The sequence below is a fragment of the Mus caroli genome, chromosome 9, assembly GCF_900094665.2.
Source record: "Mus caroli chromosome 9, CAROLI_EIJ_v1.1, whole genome shotgun sequence".
Lineage (NCBI taxonomy): Eukaryota > Metazoa > Chordata > Mammalia > Rodentia > Muridae > Mus > Mus caroli.
The window spans coordinates 30752970-30767986 of record NC_034578.1 but is presented as its reverse complement, the minus strand read 5'-3'; the positions used below and the strand labels follow the sequence as shown (position 1 = coordinate 30767986).

The 15017-nt window shown below is 50.0% G+C and overlaps 1 protein-coding gene across 2 annotated transcripts in view; it reads left to right on the top strand.

Moving 5' to 3' along the window:
• The window catches only part of LOC110302302 (CMP-N-acetylneuraminate-beta-galactosamide-alpha-2,3-sialyltransferase 4), a 106570-nt gene that overhangs the window by 47018 nt on the left and 44535 nt on the right, over positions 1 to 15017 (top strand). The window contains exons 5-6 of one of the 2 annotated variants that reach the window (XM_029481913.1): positions 1481 to 1591; positions 3045 to 3068. In XM_029481913.1, the coding sequence (XP_029337773.1) occupies positions 1481 to 1591; positions 3045 to 3068 (135 nt within the window). Of the gene's footprint in view, positions 1 to 1480; positions 1592 to 3044; positions 3069 to 10992; positions 11250 to 15017 lie in introns of those variants that run through there. The other variant, XM_021173144.2, reaches the window with a different exon arrangement.

The window sequence follows — 15017 nt, the reverse complement described above, 5'->3', positions numbered from 1 at the left end:
CCATGCCAGTGGAGCAGGAGATACTATTTAGTGTGGTGTTTGGGATTCGTTCACCGACAGTTAAAACATATGCTTTTACTATTCTGAGTGTCCTGTGATAGTGACACATCCTACAGCCAAAACATGTGCTCAGAATCAATACCTCCTATCTATGTCCTGTTTTCCCTTTGGACTAAGTAAACACATGACCTGGGCACAAGATGAGAAGGGAGAATCCAGGTAGGACTTGTCATGAAAGAAAGGCCTGGTGGGCACAGCTCATACAGCAGCAGCTTTGGGGCACAGCCCAGGTTCCTGTAACAATGGTGGGAAGAACAACTACCACCAAAAGAATGCCATACTTGGACACCAGAGATCATAGGGATGCTTTCGTTCCCAGTTCTTATGGTAGGGCTCTTGGGGATTTGGCTGGACGATTCATGGTCCCCAAATTATCTCCTTGAGTAATGTAGCAGGTCAGATCTCAGGACTAGGGGCTGCTCTATTGTGTCTGGATTTGGCTCCGAAGCCTGGCACATGGGTGTGATAACCAAGCAAGGCCAAGGTTTGGGGAGCAGGGAGGGTGTGGGAGGGGTTTCCGGGCAAGAGAAACATTTCATTTGCTCTCTGGCACAAGATCTTGTTGACACTGGTTCTTTGCTCTGTTTTGACCTCCCGGTTTTTAGCCAGGCTCCATTTACAGGAAGAACTGCAGGAAAGGTCTTCTGTGAGCCACTGAGATAGGAAAAGAGAAAAATAGCCGGCAGGCCCCCGGGACGCTTCCTCTGTGTGTCCCCCACAGTCCTGCATACATTGAGCTGCCACCCTCTCTGAACCTTCACTCTCACAGTTCTCTCTAGATCTCTAGATTCCCTCGGAAGACTTTCTGGTCACCCGGCTAGCTGGACTCTTTCCTCTTGCGTGCTGATCACTGCGTGTCATGGGGAAGTAGCTCAGTAGTAGAGATTGCAATAGGTATGCAGAAGACCCTGGGTTCTGTCATACCAAAGAAACAAAAAGCTGCTATGCTTTTATGCAACATATATTTCATACAGGAGAATGACATGCACTTAAGTGAAGTTGTAAATTCTTCAGGACAAAGACTTTTGTGCTTGGCTTTCTGAACTTGCCCATCTCTTCCTGTCAACTCCGTAGTATATGTAAACATTCCCAGACGGAAATTTTTGTTTTATAGTTTTTCTTCCTTTCTTAATTTTTTTGAAAGGGTCTTGCTGTATAGCCCAGAGTGACTTTGAACCCTCAGTCCTTCTGCTTGAGTGCTGGGATTACAGGCGTGTACCACCACACCTAGTTCCAAAGAATACACAGAAATCTTGTTCAGCTATCCCTTGTCATCCAGGGCAGACAGATACCTCGGGTACCCCGCTCATTGGTTCTGCTGTAGGGTCTTCTGGGTTGGCCTTGGGGGTAGGAGTGCCCTGGCTGGTAGCCTCCTTGCTAAAACTAGCATTGTCTTGTTTGTCCTGTGGTCTCTGCACAGCTTGATGACCTGTATTTGATCGCCATCTGCCATCGCCGGGGTATCAGATCACTTCGAGATCTCACTCCAGAGCATCTGCCCCTACTGAGGAACATTCTCCGGGAAGGACAAGTGAGTTGTTTCACAAGCCTAGACTTGTAGCACATTCCAGTGTGTCCCCCTGGGTCTTCTTCCTTACACTTCTTAGTCTACCTAGAGTTCAATCATGAATACGACTAGAAGTCACAGGTTAATTCATAGGCAGTCCTGCCCACCACTCCAGCTCTATTTGCACCTACCCTTCCTTGCCCTCAGACCTGCCCTTCATCTGTAGGTCCCTCTACCCCACAGGCTTGTGTCCCTCCCACCCCAGATTTGTCTTGTTCGTGACAACCACCACGTGCCAGATGAGTTCCTTGGATTTTGGTCACATGACTTTGACTTGTGTCTATACACATACCTTCTCACCTAGACTGAAGGCTGGCTGAATTCTGTAGCACCTAATGTTCTGGAGGTACTTTCTATCTGGGACATTATGGGATGGGGCAAGAGAGAGAGAGTGGAAGAAGAATGACTAGCAGCTTTGGTCTGTGATCCTGGTCTTGCTGTTTGAATCTTGTCTCAGGGCCCTTGAACAGCTTACTTTCAGACCTCAGGATCTGGCTGGGATTCCTTTTGAAGCCACCACTGTACACAGTGAGCGTCAGCCTTTTTTCTTGACTACGTAAAGACACTTGTCCTGCCAGGGGCCAACAGTTACAAGTTGCCCAGCCAGGAAGTACTCCTCCCCTACCTACCACAGTGCCTCACATCCCCCTGGGCCCTAACTGCCTTCTCCACTTGGTGCCCTTCTAGCCTCTTCCTTTATGGAGCCACTAGTTTCTCAGGTAGGCACCCTAATGGCACAGAGTGGTGTTCTCTCAGGGAAGACCCTGCCCCAACAGTTTGACAGGCTCTGCTTATCCCACCAAGCAACACAAGCTCAGGTCACCCTGCTACTGTGATTCTCTATTGGTAGCACCAAAGACAGAGTGTGATTTGGGGCTACATTCTGAGCCCACAGAGGCCTGAGCAAGGTGGATGGGAAAAAGGAACCAGTGCCAACTTGAGTGCTTTCTTCTTCTGCAAGGAGCCCTGCGGAGGTCGCAGAACCCTTTCCTGAAGTCCCTCCCAGCATCTTTTCCATTTACCAAGTTCCTAGCTCAGCCACCTCCACACACCCTCCTGCCTACTTCACACATGATCAGGTGCTACAGGTCTGCAGTCTTGGGACTCTGGGCCAACTTAGGAGCTGAGACAGGGACTCCCAAAGGAAGAAGCCCATGTTTCCTGAGGCTTGGAGTGATGAGGCTCATGTCCATTTAGGAATGACTCAGCTTGGCTGTGTCTCCCTATTTTCAAATATCTTAGAAGACCAAGATCTATTGGGGGGGGGGGAGGAAGGGGGGCGCAGAGAGCTGGTCTGTTTTGTAGCCATCCCAGGGCAACTGTTGCAAGGATGTGATGGGGTTGGGGAGGTCGGTGACTGGGGTGCTGGCTCCCTGGCAACAAACATGATCTCCTTATCACTGTCTTTCCTTACCAGGAAGCCATCCTGAAGCGCTACCAGGTATCAGGAGACCGTCTGCGGGTGTACCTACACTACCTGCCCTCTTACTATCACCTGCATGTGCATTTCACAGCTCTGGGCTTCGAGGCTCCGGGCTCTGGGGTGGAGCGGGCACACCTGCTGGCTCAAGTGATCGAGAACCTGGAGTGTGACCCCAAGCACTATCAACAGCGCACTCTTACTTTTGCCCTCAGGACTGATGACCCCCTGCTTCAGCTCCTGCAGAAGGCCCAGCAAGACAGGAACTAGTGGGTCGGGCCTGGGGTAGTGTGGGCTGGGTTTTATCTCTAAAATGCATTTTGTAGTTTCTTGGCCTTTCAGCAAAGGTCAAGTGTAAGATGTTTTTTTGTACTGGTTTATTCCTCACACGAGAATAAAGAACTTTCTTATTGGTGAGGACTGATGGTGTAGCCCAGTAGGGTGGAGGTGTGAGGGAAGGGGAGTTGGCAGAACTGGTAGGGACCTCTTGGGAAAGGTGAAAAGTTTCAGAGTGTGGTCACGGCTGGTGAGTCACAGCTTCCTGGAAGGTTCGAGGACTTCCTCCATCTCCTTAGGCTTTCTGAACTTATTGATTCCCTTGCCCCAAGTCTGCCCTGCTCCCTGCTCACTCCTTCCAAATCTACTGCCCTGTTCCTCTCTCCCCAACCCTCCTTCTGGACAAGTTCACTCCCACTCTTAAAACCAAATTCAAAACCTTTCCGGAAATAGTCTGAAGAGGCTATAGATGCCACTTCCTCCTTTGCTCCCCAGTAATGAGGTTACACCCTGTGTGTGTGTCAAGGTTGTTGGTAAGTTGAGGGGGCTGGGGATAGATGCCTGGAATTGGTAACATTTTTCCTGAGAATCAGAGGATGCAACCCCCCAAAGCCTGCCTTTGCCTCTGTTATTTGGTCATCAGAACCCTGGCCTTGAGTTTGCTATCTAGGCAGAAAGACAAAACAAACTCATATGGGGCAGCCAGAAATTTCAAAACACTATCGGGGCAAAATGATCTGGTTGCAGTTGGAGGGACTGGGGACCATCTGATCAGCCTTTCACTTCACAGAATCTCAAGGCTACAGACTTCAGGGTGTTAAGGGCTGATGATCAGCCATGGAGCTGGCAGGAGCCTACCTCAGAAAAGGTGACGTCTGCCACTCTTCACCAGAACAGGGCCACACGTAGCACCATGAGATCACTCTCCAGCACAAAGGACAATTGTATCCTCCTGCCAGAGCAGAACTAGTGTTTACTGTTGGGCAGGGGAAGGCTAAAGATATTGTGCCCTCCCTGTTCTGGAAGCTCTCTTCTGAGATGCAGGATGTTGGGCTCTGAAGTGTCCAGGAGAAAAACATGAGGGAGACAGATGGCTGTGACCCTGTATCCCCTGGCCTGAGAACTAAGAGCTTTGATTCAGTGCTCAACTATTATATTTGTGAGCATGTCCCTCAGTGGGAGCCCTGATCCTGTCACTTGCTCTAGGCTCACAGTGCCTATGGTGGTGAGCACTTGGACCTTGATGGCCCTGAGAGATTTCCTGTCTTTTTAAAAAGCAGAGAATTGGAGTGGAAGGTCAGAACCTGAGACCACTCTAGCCTCCAGCAAGTCCAAATGAGGCATGATAAAGCTGTCCTTGTCCTAACCCAGCCTTCTCTGCAATTCAAACACCCCAGCATTGAGGTATATACCCAGCCACCACATGGACTTTTTCTGGTGGTAACCAAAGCAGGTGTGTGTGTGTGTGTGTGTGTGTGTGTGTGTGTGTGTGTGTGTGTGTGTGTGTTACAAGTGTTGGCCAGAGGTGTGTGTGTGTGTGTGTGTTACAAGTGTTGGCCAGATCTGTTCATGGCTGCCACAAAAACTAGTGGTTTCCTGAACAGGAAGCAAAAGCTCTCCTGGGCAGGGTGATGTGCCAGTGCTGAGGGTTTGTGGAGAGAAAGCTGACAGATCTTTTAGAGCTGCATACAGCTTGCAGGGCAGATTGCTGGGTCTCACTTGCTCCTTTTCCAGGTACCAGGGTAAAAAAGTGACCTCTTCTTTGAAAGCAAATGGCACTGAATGTGCCCCGGATCCTGGGGAGGTGGGGCAGGAGGCACTGTGGGTGGGAGATAACACTGCTGAGGTGCCAGATAGGCCTCTGCAGAACACAACCCCTCTACCATATCGCATGCTCCTTGTTCCCCATGCCAACTGTGCTGCCAGTGAGTTCAGGCTTGCACACAGGCTGACTTTTGTGTTACACACTATAATCTCACTGTGTCTGGCTTGGGTGGGGTGGAGTGATGGCTGGATGTACAGTCTACAGGGAAAGAACAGTCTGCTTATTCATGTAGACAGGTTAGCGAGGCCATGGGGTCATAGTTGCAAGGGTAGTAATTAAGCCTGGAAAGGCCAGGTATTCCTCCTCCCTAAGGCATAGACCTGGGCTCTGGATAACCTTCTGCCTCTCCACTCTCATTAACCAATCCTATCTTCCTTTTGGCTTATTCTGCAAGGAGATAGATGCCTCTCTGGGATCGTGACATATACCTTATTTACCTGCTATCACAGAGAGGTCCCTTCCAGGCCTTGCTGCTTAAGTTTTCTTATACGTGGAAGGACCAGCCTCTGCCTAAGGTCTGGCAAGGGTCCCTTCAGAGTCAGCCAGTTTTCTCCACTGTCCTTCAAAGATGAAGACAGCTTTCCCCCTAGGCCCCAGTACCCCATCCCCATTCCGAGCCCCCAATGTCTCATCTCACTGAGATTTCTGCGGCCTGGCTGCAGTCTGATGATAAGATCCTGACAATACTCTTTATGTCTTTGTGGGGTACCCTCACTGACAGACTCTCCTACGTGCCTTGTCTGGGTCTTCACATACTTGGCCTCTTTTGTTTTTGCTCTATCTGTTGGCTTGTTGACCACGAAGGTAAGAACATCTTATCATTCTAGCTTCTCAACACTGGGTTCTGGCTGGCTAACACAGAGTTTTAAGGCAAATCAACACTGGGACCGTTTACATTTGTATCACAAATCACTTCTTGGAGCATTCACTCTCTAGTTTACAGATAAACAGATGCTCGGTGCCTCATTACAGGATAAATGTCAGCCCCAGGAAGCTGAAACTTTTGCCCTAGGGCCTGTGGAACTATGCACACTAAATGTGTAGGACACAGGCATGGAACTGGGCCTGCGTTCCAACCCAGGCAGAGGTAACGCTGCCTCAGTGTTTCCTCTTACTGTCACTGCAGAGCACAGTGTCCTGTCTGTCTCCTGGGACAGAGCTTCCTGAGCAGAGTGCTTTGCGCTCGGCCCTCCCTGAGCAACTGCAAATGCCAGCCCTGCTCTGGCAATGAGATCCTCCCATGCATGCTGGGGCAATGGCAGATATCACCCTTCCCAGATAAACTAGGGACACCTTCATAAATGGCTTTTAGCCTCTAGGGCCTGGCTGGAGATGAGAAGCAAAAGGACACATGGCTGCTGTGGTTCCTTAGCTTTGCTGGGTACTCCAAAGCCCTCTGGGGAGCAAAACTGTCGGCACAAAGCCAAGAGAAAGAATATATTCAAGCTCCATTTTGCATGTCTCTGTTGAATAAAGAGCTCTAAGATGAGAAACAATCACACACAAAAATATTTGAAGATATTTCTCTTGTGATAGTTCCTTATCCAGAACACTTGAATAGTCTTTACCTTGGTGTGCCTGCGATTTTGATTACAGGACACACCAGCCCCAGGCCCAAACTCTGGATGTTCAAGTATCGCAGGGGGTATAACATTATCAATACAAATCCTGTATGCTGTCACCTCTAGATTACTTACAATGGGCAATGTAAATACTTGTCACTCAGCTTTATTAGGCAGTATCAAGAAAAAAGCCTGTACTTAAAATATTTTTCATATATTCCTTTAAAATTTTGTATATACTATAGATGGGTGTCTTTCCTTGCTGTATGTCTGTGGACCATGTATGTGCAGTGACCATGGAGGCCAATAGGGATATCAGCTCCCCTGGAACCGTAGTTACATAGAGTTGTGAGCCACCGTGTGAGTGTCAGGCATTGAACCCGGAGTCCTCAACTGTCCTTCAACAGTGAGTGTTCTTAATTGCTGAGCCATCTTTCTAGCCCAATATATCTATATCTGAATCTATCATTCGATGCTAATACTGTAACACAATAATACTATAACACTATAGATTTCCCTTTTGACAGCCCAAAGGATTGAACCCCCATGGCTGCATGCCTGCTAGGCAAGTCGTCTGCCACTGAGTTACATTCCAGCGTTCTTCCTCGAGAGAGAATTGAGGAGTGAGGAAGAGGGCAGATCTTAAAAATTTATCTTCACTAGTAACTCTTTGCCTCCCCAGTGCTGGGATTACAAATATGTGGAACATGAGTTCCCTGGATTAAAGAACTCTACCAACTGGGCTCTCTCTCCGACTAATGGGTGATGAATGTTCTGTTCCTCCAGTTTATTCCTCTAGTCTGTTTGTCTTTGGGAGGCAAAGTAGTCTGATGGCTCCAGCATAAGACTGCACCATAAACAAGTATACACTGGAGCAACTTCTATTCTGTTCGTAAAATAAGGATGAGAACCATGCTTACTCCAGAGGGGTCTGTGAGGATTTGCTAAGAGGCTGGGGAGATGGCTCAGTGGCTAGGAGTACTGGCTGCCCTTCCAGAGGACCTCCGTTTGATTCCCAGCACCCACATGGCAGCTCACAGTATCTGTAACTCCAGTTCCAGGAGATCACATGCCCTCTTCTGACTTCCACACACAGGCCCCAGGCACTTACATGGTACGCAGACATATGTGCAGGCAAAACATCTATACACATAATTTTTTTAAAAAAAAAGATTTTTAAGCATAGTACTATTACTTAGTAAATTTTAGCTATTTTTCTGCCATGAGAGGGATCTAAAAGGAAAGAATTGGGGACTAGATACTTGTTATAGCCTCTGTATGTTAATATTCTAACACCTCAGGGGACAGTATAAACGCACGGCCCTTGGGAAGTGATTAGATCATGACAGCAGTATCCTCCATGGTATTAAGTGTTATACCACCGTGCCCGGGTGTTTTTGAGACAGTCTCTATAAGATTGGCCTAGTACTCCTGATGATCTTCCTGCCTTGGCCTTCTGAGTACTGGGATTGTAGCCATATTCCACTATACCCAGCTTAGATTTTAAGGGAAAAAAAGCTACAAACTGTGGCTAATCGATTTTGGCTGTAAAGAAAGGCAGGAGCTACATGCTTGGGATTTCTTCCAACCTAAAGGGTTTGGGAGTGCATTTTAGCTTTGGCCTCCCGGCAGGTTTTTCACTCTACAATAGAGCTGTCTCCTGCTATTGAGATCCCTGAGAACAGTTCAACGCCATGGTCCAGCCTTATAAATCTGATAAAAATAGGAGATGAAACACCATCCCGGGGTTGCTATTTTTAAAAGCGCCTGAGATGCTGGATTGGGTTTATTTCTTCCTCAAATGGCATCTTGCTGTCCCTTCCTCCAGGATGTGGACGTGGCACATGTGAGGGACAGAGCCAGATGTCTGGGAGGAGGCATATTTGTCAGGTATCTAGCTGCCTGGCCAGCAGGAGCCTCCTGGACAGGGCTTCCTGGCCCAGATGCACCTGCCTCCTCCCACATCCTTTCCTCCTGTCTCCTCCCTCTGTTTGAGGTTCCAGTGGTTGTCCCAGGAGTCAGGTGTTTTCCACATCTACCTAGGAGAACAGGACAGGTAAAAGAGGAGGCCAAAGGATGGGGATGGAAGTGGTTTGCTTGCCAGCTGAGTATGACTTACTGCTGTTATTCTGAAGGTTGTCTTGGCTCACCTCATCACAGCTAACCTCGGAAAGGAATAGTCCCTTAAGGCCAAAGCCCAGCTTGTTCCATCCCTGACTCATGGTAAGCAACTTGTAGTGTCCTGTCAAGGGGTGCAGTGGGATTGGCAAGAACCTAGAACCCAGAAGTCTAGGATGAAAGAAGGCCTTATGTTAGAATCACTTCCTTCTCTTCCTCAGAAGATACAGGGGATTTTAAGTTGCTGGTTCAGCTTCTGTCTGTACTGTTAAGAAACTGTGTAATCTTGGTTCTCAGAAGGGTGAGGCAGGAGGATCACAAGTTCTAGGTCAGCCTGGGTTACTTAAGTGGGATTTTTTTTTTAAGGGGTGCTGGTGAAGGAAGAAGAAAGTGCAAGAGAAAGTGGATGATGGGGACTAGGATAGGCTTGAAGCTGTGCTTCTGTGGGTTCTGAGTGCATGTTATATGTTTAAAAAGGCATTTGTCTGCATGTTTATTGACTACATATATATCATATGGTGATTTCAGGACAAGTTCCTCTCCATTGTCCCATTCAATACTAATAATGCTCTTTGAATAAGCTCAGTTATTTCCACTGATCTTTTTTTTTCCCATTAAGAAAATGAAAGCTATTTAGTGGCAGAAGCAGGATTAGAACTCAAGTCTCTAGGCTCAAAAGAAAAAAAAAGCTGATTCTTAAGCTCAATTTTATGGTAGAAGGGTTTTCCCTTTAGCAAGACGTGTGAACTTGTCTTTGTACCTTGTTTGGTAAAGACTTATCCAGGTTTGGAGGCTGGCAACTGTTTCTCCAATCAACTTGCCAGACATATCTCAGTTGTTCTTTCTCCTGGAGCAGTTTTTCTTTTGCCTTCTTCTTTTTCCCTTGCCAAACACAGAGACATAAGTCATTGTATTGTCTATTCCCAGCTTAGCTCCAGACCAGGACATGAAATGTAATAAATATTTGTTGAGTGACTAGGTGACTGACAGGCCAAAGGTACCATTCAAATAAAACTAGGTTTTGGTGAGCTGCCAAAGAGCTTCCACCTATGCAAGGTATAACTCAGATGGAAACAGCCCCTAATGGAAGAAGCTGGAGGCTACCTCTTTGTTTTGTTGTGAATTGGAGAGTCCCAACACATGAGACCTCCAGCTTCCCCTGACGATGACTTTAAACTCCGTTAAAACCCTGGGCATTTACTGTCAGTTATTCACATCTTACTTACACTTAGTCACATCCTGTGCCGCCTGTTTCTTGATGGGAGTCCAGCACAATACCGGCCACCCCTTCTCTGCAACTAGATAGTAAGCTTCCGGGGGAAGGGGACTGGATCTAATACTTTACTTGTAGCCCCAGGGTGCTCAAGCTAGGAACTGGGTAACACTGTGCTGACAGTCCTGCAGGGTGGTTTCTGCACTGTTTGCAGTCCAGGCAATTCTAGAGCCCACGGCATCAGGGTTAAAGGCTTGAAGGGGTTTCCCCTGGAGACAGGATGCCTGGCGCCTTCAGCAAGAACGGAAACTGAGAAGTTATCCAAGGCTAAGAGAGGGTATGCAAAGGAGGAAGAGCTGAGGGAGCAGTTTAGGGCGCATAGGCCGGCCTGGGGCAGAGAAAAGGCTCGTCAATTTAGGTCACCTGACTGCCATGAGGGCATGGGAGGATATTGGAAGGATGGACTTCCATTTCTGTTCTAGAGTTTCTGTAGAGAGAAAAGGATACTTTTTTTTTGTTTGTTTTAACCGCGCGGGGACAGCAAAGAAGCCTTTCTTAGTTATTGTTTCCAGGAGAGCGTGGGATCAGTGCTAGAGGCAACGTTGGGCATACTCATCTTGGAGCCATTCACAGGCAGCGCTTGCCCTGGGTTTGCCCTCACCCGATCCAGCCTCCCGCACCCCGGCCGTCTTTCTCCAGGCCAGGGAGGCCTCCACGCCAACCCCAGTCTCCCTGCGGCCTCACGCCCTCGCCCTCCCTCCTTAGCTCCCTCCTTTCTCTGCGTCCTCCCTCCTTCGGCGCGCCCTCCCTCCTCGATGCCCTCCCTCCCTCCTTAGCTCCCTCCTTTCTCTGCGTCCTCCCTCCTTCGGCGCGCCCTCCCTCCTCGATGCCCTCCCTCCCTCCTTAGCTCCCTCCTTTCTCCGCGCCCTCCCTCCCTCGATGCGCCCTCCCTCCAGCGCGGCGTTCGCGGCTGTCGGCTTCCCGACCGTGTGCGCAAGCGTGTCCGGCCCCTTCCCCGCCCCCCGCCCAAGCCCTGGCCCCCGCCTCCCCTTCAGGCGGACTTGCCCGCTCCCAGGCCGGCCCCGCTCCCGGGACAGGGACCGGGCCGAGCGGAGCCACTGCGCCAGTGCTGCCCCGCCAGTCGGGGCGCCTAACGGATCGGAGCTGCGCGCGGATTTACCTCGCCCCGCCCCGCTCCACCCGCGAGGGTGAGTACGCGGCAGCCGGGCTCTGGGGCCCCGCGGCGGAGGGCGGGGAGTGACGGGGCTGCGAGGCTGCAGCCTCCCGCCACGGCTCGGAGAGGTGGTCGGGGCCCCGCACGTGGACGCCACGCTGCACGGGGTTGGTGTAGGGTGGCCACAGCCCTGGGGAGCTGGGTCCCTTTGCTTGGACTAGATTTTCGCGGGAAGCCTGACTTGTCTCGCTCTATAGGAGTGAGTGAGCAGGACAATCCTCCGGAAAGTTTCTAACCCCTAACCCTGTCGCTCTTGCGTCCAGGCTGAATGGGTGACTGTCACCTCTAGCATCCTCCGAAGTCCAGGACGTGTGGGCTGGCTTTGCTAGAGGTGACAAGTTTTGCAGGGTCTGCCCGTGTTCTGGAGTTGCAAGGTCGCTGAGGCAAAGCCCAAAGATTTGGTGGGCTTGCCAAATCGCAGGGTGGCTGTGTCCAAGAGATTAGGGGGTCTTTGGGCCAACTGTGCTTCAAAGTTGTCTGGGTGATGAGCAGTGAGAAGGCCTAGGATAGGACTGAGAGTTAACCTAGAGCTGGGGCAGAACCCTTGTCCATGTCTGTTCTAGGTGCCTCTCTGAGACCCTTGCTGGCTGGGACCTGTGGGCAACCCCGAGATGCCAACGTGTCTTGTACCACTGCCATTCCCCCCAGACCGAGGATTAGACTTTCTGGTTTATGAGTCTGATCTACTCTGTTCTCTGTCCTCTAGGCTAGATCCCCGCCCCCATCCCCGCCCCCACCCCCACCCCCTACCCCCGCCAGGCTTAGAAGGCTAGTCTGGGTTTGAACAGTACCACAGTGATGGTTGTCTCTCACAAGGGGCACACACCAATACCACAGGGCAGGGTCAGTGCTACAGATCCCACTTGGCCCCTCCAGGCCTCTCTACCCAGGGGGTTGTAAACGAATTGATACGTGTAAGTATCCTGTAAGTATCGGAGGTACAGAGGGAGAGTTGTGAGTTTGCTAATGAAGCTCCATCCATAACCTTACTTTCCCAGGCACCCCTAGAGTGCTACCTAGGAGGTGCCAATCACTTAGGGCCTCAGAAATAATTGGACATGTTTTGTTCTGTTGGGAGTTGGTTTGCAAACATCCTTTGAGAAAACTGACACCGCTCAGCTTCCTCAAACTTTTTTTTCCTGCCTCTGCCCTACTCTGAGCATCCCTTACGGCCTGTCCTGTTGCATAGGGGAAGGCATCTTTGGCTGCTTACTGAACCCTGGGCCTTACCTCCCACTCATTTCACCCTCCTCAACACCTCCGATCCCCCAGCCCCACTACAGCAAGCCAGGAGTTGGGCCAGTCCCCAAAGATTTCAAGGTGATGATGGAGATAAAGAGAGGGATGCAGGCAGAAGTCAAAAAAGTAAATTAGGGACTGGGGGTGTGGTTCAGTGACAGACGGAGCTGCCTACAGTCCCAGTACTGGTTGGGGGGGGGGGGCGACGACGACACAAGGAAAGCAGTTGGTAAACTGTTTACCCGTCATAAACTCTTTAAACTTGCTCTCTTAACATTGCCTAAACATATTGTGGTGGTACCTATCTATAATCTCAGCACTCTGGAAATGTTATGCCAGCATTTTGATTGTGGCTCATCCAGGTCATCTTCTGGTCTATATGGAGTTTGAGGCTAACCTGAGCTACATGAGACCCTGTCTTAATAAGCCCCTTCTGGAGTTATTCTCCAAGGTTATTCTGGGATTATATCTCTCCAAGATAGAGCACTGCCTTGCTATCTAAGATGGTTAAGAGCACTGAGTGGTTTTACAGGGGACCCAGGCTCAATTCCCAAGTACCCATATAGCGACTAATTCCAGTTCCAGGGGATCCGACACCCTCTTCTGGCTGCCACAGGCTCATGTGGTGCACATAAGTACAAGACACACAGGCAAGACACTGATGATACACCTTTTCCTTTAGAGTTGCCTGCTTAGGCTTTAAACAGAAGGGACTATTTAGCTTAAGAGTGGGTTGCTGCTCAAAGAGAGGAAGCCCCCATTCCACTAGGACTGGAGGCTCAGGGTGAGGAAGCCCCCCAGTGCCTTCTAGGCTCTCTTCTGTTCCCTCTCTTGCTCCCTTCCCTGAACCAGTGACTCACCCACAAAAGCGCCTTGGCCCCTCTACCCTGTCAGCTGTTTTAGTGTCATAGGATTTTGTTTTCTGGGTAAAACTAAGAACCAGTCCCTTTCTGGAATCATCAGAAATCCTGGGAAGGACCTCCTTTCTTCCCTGGGTCTGGAGGAACAGAGGTCAGTCCCGCTTCTTAGCTCCATCTTGAGGCCTGGCCAGTCTGCAGTTACTCCACTGGACTGGCATCTGCCCTGGCTCTGCAGGCTACCCCAGGCCTCTGTTCTCTCCTCTGAGTACCTGCCCCAAGGCTGCCCAAGGAAGTAAGAACCCCTGCTGTCATGGTTCAAGGTTCACACCATGTTGGAGGGAGGACACCACTACAGATAATACAAGACAATTATATTCATTGTATTAATACAGCATTTGAGAACTGTCAGGTTCAAGGCCACAGGTATAGAGAGGGAGCATGGGGCCCTAAGAAGGTCTGGAGGCTGAACCTAGAGATTTTGAACAAGGCGGAGCTGCAGCCATTAGGAGATAGATTTGGACATCAGAAGGCAGGGCAAGCGAGGTTCACACTACCTGCTTCACTACCCAGTATTGTTACCAATTCAGCCACTTCCCTGCTATGAACTGGTGCTGCTCAGCCTAGCTCCTGTTTCTATTTCCTCTAGCCCTTAGGATCCCCCTTCTTCCTAAAGATCCTTGCCTCTGACCCCAAGATTTTAGTTTCCACAAGGAAATGGCTAGTACATGGCTGTAGTCATTAGCCTACACCTCTTTTTGTTAGCTTTATTCAGAGAAGCTCCAACTCATGTCTGTGTGTTCAGCCCCCCCATCCCCACCCTCACCCCCCCAGGAGATGAACAGTGTTCCTCAACACTCCCATACCTCTCCAGTCCTGAGGTATGTCTGAATAATGCAGGTGGAGGTAGTGGTCAGATGGCCCCGAGGAGTATGAAAGTCTCAGTCAGAGCCTGGTCTGAAATCCACCCAAGGGTTATGTTGGGCTGTGGCTTCCACAAGTGCAGCTCTTCCTACCTGATCCCCAGAGCTGCCATGCAGAAGGCAGAGGTGACTGTCTCCATTGTGAAGCCCTGGGATCTGCTGTAGGTGGGTCAGGGAGGAGGAGGAAGCAGCTCAGCACGGGTCTGAATGGATGCTCAGTGAATGTGAGGAAGCCCAAGAGCGGTTGAAGCGTGAGGATATCCTTTCCTGCTGGGCCCGAACACACAACATTTCTGCTTTGGACCCAACTCTTCCCCCAGGTGTGGGTGCTACAGCTGCTATAGTGATGCCACTTGTCCCCACAGTCTACCCTCTGTCCTATACCACTGAAGCACACTCTTAGAATAAAGAAGGGGCGTAGGGCTGGGAATGGTGGTTCATCTATGTAATCCTAGCATTTCTGAGGTAGAGGCAGGAGGACCAGGAGTTCAAAGGCTGTAGGCCAGCCTGGATTACATGAGGGGTTTTTCTTTGTTTTGTTTTTTTGACTCAATTTATTAGGGCTAGCAAGATGCTTCGGTGAGTAAAGCACTTGCTACGTAAGCTTGAGGGCTAGCTGGGCAATCAATGGTGGCACACACCTTTAATCCCAGCACTTGGGAGGCAGAGGCAGGTGGATTTCTGAGTTCAAGGCCAGCCTGGTCTACAGAGTGAGTTCCAGGG